We start from the raw sequence: 10373 nt of genomic DNA on the forward strand, positions 1-10373 counted from the left end.
ACTTTGTCACCTCGGCAGGGAGGAGGGGGGTGGTGAGACCCCCCCCCCCTTAGTGTCCCTTGGGGGTCCCCCTGGACCCCCCTCCTCACAATAGCTGCATTTTGGGGGTGTTTCCTCCCATTTTGGGGTTGAAAAATGTTTGTTTGGTATCGTCAGCCTTTGGAAAGGGATGGGAATTGGGGAGTGGGGAGGGGACAAAGGGCTGGTGGGGATGTAGGGGGTTTTGGGGGGGCACAGGGTGTTGTCACCACTGTCCTAACCCCCCTTCTCCTCCTTTTCCCACCCCTAGAAGGGTATTTCTGCCATGGGCTCCGGCGCGATTGACCCCAAAGAGCTCCTGAAGGGCTTGGATTGCTTCCTTGGCCACAATGGCGAGGTCAAGAACATGGACAGCATCTCCAAAATCTTCAAGTGAGTCCCCCAAAAAAGTCCCCTGTCTCATGTCCCGTCCCCCCTAATGTCACCGCGGTGTTTTGGGGGGGCTCTAACGCCTCATTTCTCGTTAACCAGCTTGATGAAGGATGCGCAGAAGCTTGTGAGTCGCTGCATCTACCTGAACATCCTGATGCAAACACGGTCGCAGGACATCCTGGCCAAGTACGAGCGGCGCGGGACGGGATCTGGGGGAGTTTTTTGGGGGGTAAATCGCCCCGGCCTGGCCGGATCCTGATGGATTTCCCTCTCTCCCGCCCAGGTTTATCCAGATAGGAGGCTACAAGCTGCTCAACAGCTGGCTGACGGCTGCCAAAGCCTCCAACAACGTCGCCTTCCTGCAGCAGATCCTCCTTACCCTGCAGCACTTGCCACTCACCGTGGATCACCTCAAACAGGTTGGGGTTAACCTCCCTGTCTGCCCTCCAGTGCGGCTTTTGGGTCCCCATGAGTGGGTTTTTTTGTTCTCTTGGATGGGTTTTTGGGTCCCCAGGCTGATTTTCGAGTCCCTTTGGTTGATGTTTGGGTCCTCCCAAGTGGCTTTTGTCTCTTTGAGGTGGCTTTTGTGTCCCTCTAGTGGCTTTTAGGTCCCCCTGAGGTGGCATTTATGTCCCCAGAAGGGATTTTGATCCCCTTAGGGAGCTGTTTGGGTCTCCCTGGGTGATTTTTATGTCCTCGCGGGTAGCTTTTGTGTCCTCACTGTAGCTTTTGTGTCACTTGGCAGGTTTTTGTCTCCCCCCAAGGTGGCTTTTGGGTCCCCTTGAGTGATTTCTTATGTCTTTCTGCGTGGTTTTTGTGTCCCACAAGATGGCTTTTGGGTCATGTGGGAGCTTTCTGTCTGCATAAGTGGCTTTTGTGTCCTGAAGGGGGCTTTTGGGTCACTTTGAGTTGCTTTTGATCCCCTTGCTGATTTTTATGTCCTCCCAGGGTGGCTTTTGTCTCCCTTGAGTGGCTTTTGGGTTTCCAGCAGGGCTGGTATGTCCCTGAAGGTGGCTTTTGAGTCCCTGGGCTGGCTCGAGTCCCTTTTGAGTAGCTTTTGGGTCCCTTCAGGTGTTTCTCGTGTCCTCCTGTGTGGTTTTTGGGTTGTGTGGGGGCCTTTTGTCTCCATGAGGTGGTTTTCGGGTCCCCTTGAGTGGCTTTGGATCGCTTTGAGTGATCTTTGTGTCCTCCTGCTGTGGCTTTTCTCTCTCTGGGATGGCTTTTGAGTCACCTGGGGGGGCTTTTGGGTCACCTTGGGGACTTTTAGGGTCCCCTAAGGTGACTCTTAGGTCCCCTTGGGTGCTTTTGTCTCCTGGGGGGCTTCTATGTCCTCTGGGGTAGCTTTTCAGTCCCTCATGGGTGGCTTGTGTCCCCACCGAGATGGCTTTTGCATCTTCTTCGGGTGTTTTTTGTGTCGCCAGAGTGACTTTTGAGCCTTCTTCGATGACACTTGGGTTCCCCGAGGTGACTTTTGGGTCACCCAGGTGGAGTTTGGGTTCCCTTAAATGCCTTTTGCTCCCCTCACCTCTCACCCCCATCTCCCCTTTTCCAGAACAACACAGCCAAGCTGGTGAAACGGCTCAGCAAATCGCATGACAATGAAGGTGAGCACCCCTAAAACAAACACCCTTCAGATCCCCCAAAAGAACCCCCCAACATCCCCCCAGCCCCCTATTTTAACCCCTTCTCTCCTGCAGAGCTGCGCCAACTTGCTGCCATCCTCGTCAGTGACTGGATGGGTGTCATCCGTTCCCAGAGCAGCGTCCAGCCCGCTGGTGAGCCCCCGCACTACGCCCCTCTTCTCCCCCACCTCTGTCCTCCACCACCGTCTCACCCTTTTTCCCCCCTCTCTTTCATCCCTCCAGAACGTGACAGAAAGAGACGAAGAGAGGAAACCAAAAGCAAAACGGTTGTCCAAGAGAAACCCCAAGAAACCAAAGCTGAGGCTAAAGCCGAGGAGGTGCCAGAGAAGAAGCGGGAGAAACCCAAATCTCTGCGCACCACGGCGCCCAGCCATGCCAAGTTCCGCTCCACTGGTAATTCCTCCTCCGGCTGCGCAGTGTTTTGGGGCTGTTTTGGGGATTTGGGGGAACTTGAAGGGTGCGGTCGCTCCTGGGATGCTGCAAGGGGACAGACTGACAGCGATTCCCCCCTCCAAAACAGGTCTGGAGATGGAGACACCTTCGTCAGCGCCCGCGAAGAAAATGAGCTCTGCTTCGGGCGCTGATAAATACGGCCTGAAACCAATGCCCGTCAAGAGGCAAAAGTGAGTTGGGGATGGAGATGAGGAGTCTTGAGCTGCTGTTGGGGGTCTGGGGGCAGCTTTTGCAGGTCTTGGAGCCGCTTTTGGGGGCCTTGGAGCCAATTTGCGGGGCTTGAACACACTCCTGCGTTCTTGAAGCCACTTTTGGGGGTCTTGGGGCAGCTTTAAGAGGTCTTGGAGCCTATTTTAGAGAGCTTGAACCCGCTCTTGGATCCTTGGAGCCTATTTTGGAGGGCCTGGAGCCACTCTTGGGTCCTTGGAGCCACTTTTGTGAGGCTGGAGGCAGCTTTGGTGGGCTCAGAGCAGCTCGTAGGGATCTGGAGGTGACTTTTGGGGGGGCCTTAGAGCTGTTTTGGGAGATTTGAGGCTGCTTGGGGGGATCTGGGGATGGCTTTGCGGCATCTTAGAGCCATTTTGGGTGTCTTGGGGCTCCTTTTAGGGAACTCTGATCCGATTTGGGGGGGTCTGGGGTCTGGTTTTGGGGTCTCTCTGACGTGTTCCTGCTCCGCAGCGTCTCGGTGTTGTCTGGAGAGGCTGCTCCAGCCAAGAAGAAATATAAACCGCTCAACACGGCGCCCAATGCCGCCAAGGAGATCAAAGTGAAGACCATTCCCCCTCAGCGTGAGTGGAGCCTTTTGGGGGCCCTTGGGGGGCATTTTGAGGAGCCTTGGGGACAATTTGGGTTCTTTCAGGGAGTGATTTGGGCCCTTCTTGGGGGGCACTTTTGAGTGGCACCTGGGTGCCATTTTGGAACATGCTTTGGGTGCCATTTTAGGTCCTTTTGGGGTTCAATTTGAGTGGGTTTGGGTGCCACCTGGGTGCTGGTTTTGGGGATCATCTGGGGGGGTTGGGTGGCACCTCCCCCCTCCCACAGCCAAGGGGACATTCCTGAACGCCCTCGCTTGAGGGCCATTTGGGTCCTTTTCAAGCAATTTAGGTACTTTCTGGGCGACTTAGGTCCCTTTTTGGGGCCGATCCGAGTCCCTTTTTGGGGTTGATCCGAGTCCCTTTTTGGGCTGATTTGTGTCCCTTTTTGGAGTTGATTCGTGTCCCACATTCGGGGCCGATCCATGTCTCTTTTGGGTGATGGATGTCCTTTTCAGGCTATTTGTGACCTTTTTTGGGGCGACTCGTGTCTTTTTGGGGGACACACTTTGGGTACCTTAGTTGGGAACAATCTGGGTGGTTTTGGGCTCCGTTTTGGGATCAGTCTGGGGGGTTTTGGTGACGCTTCCCCCCTTACCGCAGCCATGGAAGGCCTCGGCTTCCTGGACGCCCTCAACTCGGCTCCCGTCCCCAGCATCAAAACCAAGAAGAAGAAGAAGGTACTGTCCCCAACAGTCACCAAAGTGAGGGGGGCGCCTCTCGGGACAGTGGGGACCCCCCGATCCCGAACGCCCCCCAACAGCCTCTCTTTGCCCCTCAGCCCAGTCCCTTCGAGGGGAAACCGCCCATCGAAGCCACCTCGGCCAAACCCTCCTGCCCAGAGCCCAGCGCTGCGGTGGAGCCAATGGAGACGGAGCGTCCTGGCACGCCGGTGCCAGCCGTGGAGGTGCCAGAGCCAATGGAGTTTTGTGAGTCAAGGAGGATGAGTTGGAAGGGGAAACAGCGGCGGCAGGGGTTACAGTGGGAGCTGAGCCCCCTGGTTCCTCCCACAGGCTTGGCCGAGAACAGCATGGACGTCAGATCCATGGGAAACCAACCACTGGAGAGCGGGCCAATAGCCAAGAAAGCCCGCAAGAAGAAGAGAGTGAGCTGGGCCGAGGAAGGGAAGCTCTGCAAATACTTCTACTTCGAATGGGATGAGACAGAACGAGGTGAGCCCCGTGCCTTCCCCCCTCCCTGCCACCTTCGTGGGATCTGGGGGTGACGCCACTGTTTTCCCCGGCAGTGAACGTCAACAAGATGAACTTCAGCGAAGCGGCCAGGTGGGAGATGTTGAAGGACCAGGAGGCGTTTGAGACAACGCGGCGCCTCAGCCACGACGCCATGGAGGAGAAGGTGCCGTGGGTTTATCCCCGGCTCCTCGATCTCCCCGCGCCCCTCGTCGTGCCGGGCAGCGGCAGCCATGAGCGATTCACCCAGGCCGAGCGTGAGAAGGGGATCCTACAGGAGATCTTCCTGTCCAAGGAAAGGTGAGCGGATTCCCACGGGATCCCTGGGGAAGAGCACGCTCTTGACGCCGGATTTGGAGCCGTGGAGTCCCTCTTGCCTTGCAAGGAGAGGCGAATCCCTCAAGGGATCCCCTGCATCAGGGTGGGGGTCCCCAGAGATCCCTTGGATCAGGGTGGGGAGTCCCTAGAGATCCCTTGGGATCCCTTGGATCAGGGTGGTGCCCTGATCCCCTTCCCAAGGCTTAACAGGGTGAATCCTTCCCGGTGCGAGGATCCGCAGGGGTGTCCTGCGTGGAGCTGGTGCACGGCAGCTGGGATCCCTGAGGACCCAGAGCCTCTGGATCCACTCACCGGGGTCCGGGGATTCCCTGGGATCAGGCACATGCAATCCTTGTACTGAAGGATGAGCCTGGAGCTGAGATCCCTGCGATCCCTTGGGATCTGCCACTTGGGGGGATCCCTGTGGATCTGCCGCGGGAAGTTGGGAGCACTGGGATTGGTGGGGTTGGAGGGTCCTCCTTGTGGGAGGATCCACAGGGATCCAGGGCTGGGCAGATGCAGTGTTGGAGTCTGGATCCCTTGGGACTGGGATCTCTGTGGATCCAGAGGGAATTTGGAGCCCAGATCCCCAAGGATTGAGAGCTGGGAGGTGCATTTTGGGTCCTAGATCCCTGGTCTGGAGCCCAGATCCTCTGGGATCTTCGGGGGTTGGAAGGGGAGAGCTCATCCCTGAGGATTTGGATGGGGGGGTCAGGGGTCCCCTGAAATCACTAAGGATCCAGAAATAGGGAGGGAGGTTTCTGAAGCACAGATCCGCTGAGATCCCTGAGGATCCAGAAATAGGGAGGAGGTTCCTGAAACCCAGATCTGCTGAGATCCCTGAGGATCCTGAGCCAAGGGGGAGAATTGTGGGAGCCAGTTACCCCACGGATCCAGAGCTGGGGCCCAGACCCCAAGGATCTGGAGCCAGTGGGATCCCTAGGGATCCACAGTCTTTGGGGGTCACCCAGGATCCTTGGGATCTGGAGTCTTGGGGGAACAAGCACTCGGGTTTTGAGGCTCTGGAGTCGGAAGTTGCCATTGGGGCTCCAGATCCCTGAGGATCCCCTGGGAGGTAGAAGGTGACACTGGATTCCCAGGATCCACTGAGCCCCTCGTTTTCCTCTGCCCCCCAACAGCGTTCCTCACAGCCCCTGTGAGCCAGATCGGGACTCCTGTGAGCCGCTGCCCCCCAAGTTGATCCCCTTGGATGAGGTAAGTGCCGTTTGGGAGCCGATTGGGAGCCGTTTTGGTCTTCTGTGTCTTCGTGGCCCCCCAAAACCACCCCAACGTGTCCCTTGTGCCCCCCCAGGACTGCTCAGCCGAGGAGGCGGTGTATCCTAACACCATGGATGCCAGCGCCGCCTCCTCTGCGGCCGACACCAGCGCTGGGGCCAAGCTGCCGCCCGTGCTTGCCAACCTCATGGGCAGCGTCGGGGCCGGGAAGAGCCCCCAGGGCCCCGCGCCAGCCGCCAACATCAACATCCAGGAGATCCTCACCTCCATCATGGTAACGGAGACCCCGAAACAGGGACCCCCACCTCCCCCAGGGACCCCGGAATAGAGGAAACCCCCTTGCCTCACCCAGAGACCCTGAAACGGGGATCCTCGCCTCCCCCAGGGACCCTGGAATGGAGGAAACCCCCTCCCCGCCTCCCCCAGAGACCCCGAAACGGGGACGCCTGCCTCCCCCAGGGACCCCGGAATGGGGGAACCCCCCCTCCCCTGCCTCACCCAGAGACCCCAGAAGGGGGGGAACCCCCTCCTCTGCCTCGCCCAGAGACCCCAGAATGGGGGAATCCCCTCCCTGCCTCCCCCAGACACCCCGGAACAGGGGAACCCCCCAGCTCAGAGACCCCAGAACTGGGGGAGCCCCCTCCCCATCCAGAGGCCCCACCTGTGCTTAAAAGTGCTTAAAAAACAGGATTATTCAGAGGAAATCAAGCACCTGCTGGGGAACGTGCAGGCGCAGCCGCAGCCCACAGGACCCGGTGGAGGTGAGGGGACACGGGGACATCGCCGGGGCCGTGGGGTGGGGGGGGCTGCCAGGAGCTTGGGTGGTGCCACAGAGGGACATCTCAGCTTTTGGGGACACTTAGGGACACTATCCAGTGCCCCGGTGGGGAGATTGGGGTGCTCTCGGCTTGGGGACACCAACAGGACCCCGGCAGGGATACGGAAATGGGGACACGAGGAGGGCTCTGTCCCCTGCCCTGTGGGGACATCGGGGTGCTCTGGGCTTGGGGACATAATGAAGACAGTGTCCTCTACGCGAGCGTCTGCTCTTGGCTCGGGGACAGTTCAGGGGACACCTGGGGGCACTGCAGTGCCGTGACAGGGAATTCTGGGCGCTCACAGCTTGGGGACACCCTGGGGACACCGTCCCCTGCCCTGGCAGTGACACGGGGGTGCCCCTGGCTTGGGGACACCCTGGGGACACTGTCCCCTGCCCTGGCAGTGACACGGGGGTGCCCCTGGCTTGGAGACACCCTGGGGACACCGTCCTCTGCCCCACAGGGACTTGGGGACACCGGTGATGCTGTCCTTTGCCCCATAGGGACATGGAGGGGTGGCTCTGAGCACCCCCATCCCCAACCCCGTGGGTCCCTTTGAAATGGGGACACTGGGGGTGTCCCTTCAGCCTGGGGACACCGTCGGGGGGGTCAGCGGGGTTTGGGGACACTTGGGGGACCCCCTGTTGTCCTTTGAGGGAGGGGAGAACCTGGGGACTGTGTGTCCCTTTGAGCTGGGGACATGGGGTGGGGGTGGTGACACCACGCCTTGTCCCTGCCGGGGTGGGAGAGGGGGAACTGGGGGGGGGCCTGGGGGACTTGAGGGGTGGGGGTCCCCCTGTCCTGACCCCCCCTCTCCCCACAGTGCCCCACAGCTTGCTCGGCCCCGGCCCCATGGCCACTGGCTTCCCGCCCGGCCCAAAGGGCCTAGAGCAGTTCCCACCGGGGGGACCCCTGCCCGGTGAGTGACACGGGGGGACACGGGGACGGAGAGAGGGGACAGTGGGGTAAGGTGCCGTGAGGGGACACCAGGGAAAAGAGAGGGGATGTAGGGGACATGGGGGACACGGGGGATATGGGGGGACACCAGAGAAAGAAAGGGGACATGGGGGTTGCCAGAGAAAGAGAGGGGACATGAGGGGACATGGGGGAACAGCAGAGAAAGAGAGGGGTGATGGGGATAACATGGGGGGACACAGGGGACATGGGGACAAAGATGGGGAACACGAATTGAGGGACCACTAGGAGAAAGAGAGGGGACGAAGAGGGGGACGTGGGGACAGTGAGGGACACGGGAATGGGAGGGGACATCAGGACAAGGTGGGGGGACATGAAAACGGGGGATCGCAGGGAGAAAGAACAGAACAGTGGGGGGACAGGAGGACGGGGGGACACTCACGCAGGAATGGGAGGAGATGGGGGGACAGGGACGAAGAAGTGGGGGGAGCGCAGGGGTGCCAGGCGCTCACGCTCTCTCTGTTCCCCCCCAGGACCCCACGGCAGCGGCGGCAGTGGGGGGCCCAGTCTCCCACCAGGCCCGGGGATGCCGGGTGGTCCCCGTCTTTTGGGGCCACCCCCCCCGCAACGTGGCGGCAACAACTTTTGGGACGCACCGGACTGGGGGGGGTCGCTTCGAGGTGGCCCCCACGGCAGTGGGATGCGCGGGGGGGGCCCCTTTCACTGCCCCCGCGGCCATAGCAGCGCCGAACCCCCATACCGGTGCCGCGGCGGAGGGTGGGGGCGCAACGGGGGCCCCCCAAATGGCGGCGCAAGGGGAGGGCCCCCCATAAGCCACAGTGATCATGGCAGGGGCCACCCCTGCGAGCACCCCCGCGGCCACGGCGGGGGCCACGGAGGAGGTAAATGCGGGTGGGGGGCTGCGGCTGTGGGGCCTGGGCTTGGGGGGTGCCCGGGCCCGGCTGGGAGGGGCCCGTGGGCGCCCCCTCCCCGCCCCCCCCGCCCTTCCTGCCCCGCTGGCGGGGGGGGAGCCCCCTCCTCACCCCCTCCCGCCCCTCGAGCCACCCGGGCCGTGGGGTTGGGGACCCGACTGGCGACGGCCCCCATGGGGCTGTGAGGAAAGGGGGGGGACCACAAAGGGGAGACCCCCTCCCCTCGCTCCCTCCCTCCTCCCCAGGGGGTGGTGGGAGTGCAGGGACCCCCCTTTCCCCCCCAAAACCGCAGGACGGCTCAGGGCAGGGGCTGGACCCGGCCTGCGAGGGGTTAAACCGGGCTGCGAGGGGTTAAACCCGGCTGCCAGGCGAGGAAGAGCTCAGCATCTATGGGGCTGCCCCACAGCTTCATCGAGGGACCAGCCTAGCCCCACACGGGGCTATAGGGCAGTGGTCGGATCGCTATGGGGCTCAGCCGCACGGCCAGAGCCAGACCCATAGCAGCAGCTGTCCCACACGGGGCTATAGGGCAGGGATTGGGGTGCTATGGGGCTCAGCCCACCCCAGGCTATGGGGCAGGGATAAGCGCGTCGTGGGGCTCATCCCTTTAGGCACAGCCGCCCCATAGAGACAGCTGCCCCACACAGGGCTCTGGGGCAGGGATCGGGGGCGCCGTGGGGCTCAGCTGCCCCAGAGATGATCAGCCCTTCAAGGGCCACAGCCGCCCCCCTCCGGCTATGGGGCAAGGCCTGGGTTGTGCCCCTCGCCAGCCCCACTGCCGAGGCTCTGCCGCTGCCCCCCACCCCCGGCTCCAACCCCACAGCCGCTCCCTCTCCTGGGGCCGCCGTGGGGCGCCGTGGGGCCGGGGCGCCCCTGACGCGCACTCCCTCCCCGCCCCCCCCCCCCCCCCCCCCGTTTTCTCTCACGCAGAGCTGCCGAGCCGCCCCGTCTGTCGGCACTTCATGATGAAGGGCAGGTGCCGGTACGGAAACAACTGCAGGTTTCTCCATCCCGGTGTCCACGGGCACCAGCAGATGTAGCCTCCCCCAGCTGGCTCTGACAGTTCCCCCCTCCGGCACTGTTGGATCCCCCCGGCACTGTCGGATCCCCCCGGCACTGTCGGATCCCCCCGGCACTGTCGGATCCTCCCGGCACTGTTGGATCCCCCCGGCACTGTGGGATCCTCCTGGCACTGTCGGATCCCCCGGGCACTGTCGGATCCCCCCCGGCACTGTCGGATCCTCCCGGCACTGTCGGATCCCCCCGGCACTGTCGGATCCCCCCCGGTACTGTTGCATCCCCCCCGGCACTGTTGGATCCTCCCGGCACTGTCGGATCCCCCTGGCACTGTCGGATCCTCCCGGCACTGTCGGAGCCCCCTGGCACTGTCGGAGCCCCCTGGCACTGTCGGATCCTCTCGGCACTGTTGGATCCCCCCGGCACTGTTGGATCCTCCCGGCACTGTTGGATCCCCCCGGCACTGTTGGACCCACTGGCACTGTCGGAGCCCCCTGGCACTGTCGGATTCCCCCCGGCACTGTGGGATCCTCCCGGCACTGTGGGATCCTCCCGGCACTGTTGGATCCCCCCCAGCACTGTCGGATCCTCCCTGCACTGTTGGATCCCCCCGGCACTGTGGGATCCT

General features: G+C 61.9%; 1 protein-coding gene across 1 annotated transcript; it reads left to right on the forward strand.

Moving 5' to 3' along the window:
• The first annotated feature begins 304 nt into the window (after positions 1–304).
• Positions 305–9768, forward strand: LOC128850234 (serine/threonine-protein phosphatase 1 regulatory subunit 10-like). The gene is made up of 18 exons (XM_054053227.1): positions 305–411; positions 511–597; positions 695–830; positions 1964–2015; positions 2109–2186; positions 2277–2447; positions 2575–2677; positions 3186–3295; positions 3923–4023; positions 4101–4248; positions 4333–4491; positions 4566–4809; positions 5967–6042; positions 6140–6368; positions 6738–6824; positions 7705–7800; positions 8330–8698; positions 9659–9768. The coding sequence occupies exons 1-18, from the start codon at positions 305–307 to the stop codon at positions 9766–9768; spliced, it is 2463 nt and encodes an 820-aa protein (XP_053909202.1).
• Positions 9769–10373: the final 605 nt, after the last annotated feature.

This window comes from Cuculus canorus, chromosome W, assembly GCF_017976375.1.
Source record: "Cuculus canorus isolate bCucCan1 chromosome W, bCucCan1.pri, whole genome shotgun sequence".
Taxonomy (NCBI): Eukaryota; Metazoa; Chordata; class Aves; order Cuculiformes; family Cuculidae; genus Cuculus; species Cuculus canorus.

Coding starts and splice junctions, on each gene's coding strand:
- LOC128850234 (XM_054053227.1), top strand. CDS start 305: ATGGGCTCCGGCGCGATTGACCCCAAAGAGCTCCTGAAGGGCTTGGAT. Junction 2,187..2,276: donor GAGCAGCGTCCAGCCCGCTG/GTGAGCCCCCGC, acceptor TCATCCCTCCAG/AACGTGACAGAAAGAGACGA. Junction 2,448..2,574: donor TGCCAAGTTCCGCTCCACTG/GTAATTCCTCCT, acceptor CCTCCAAAACAG/GTCTGGAGATGGAGACACCT.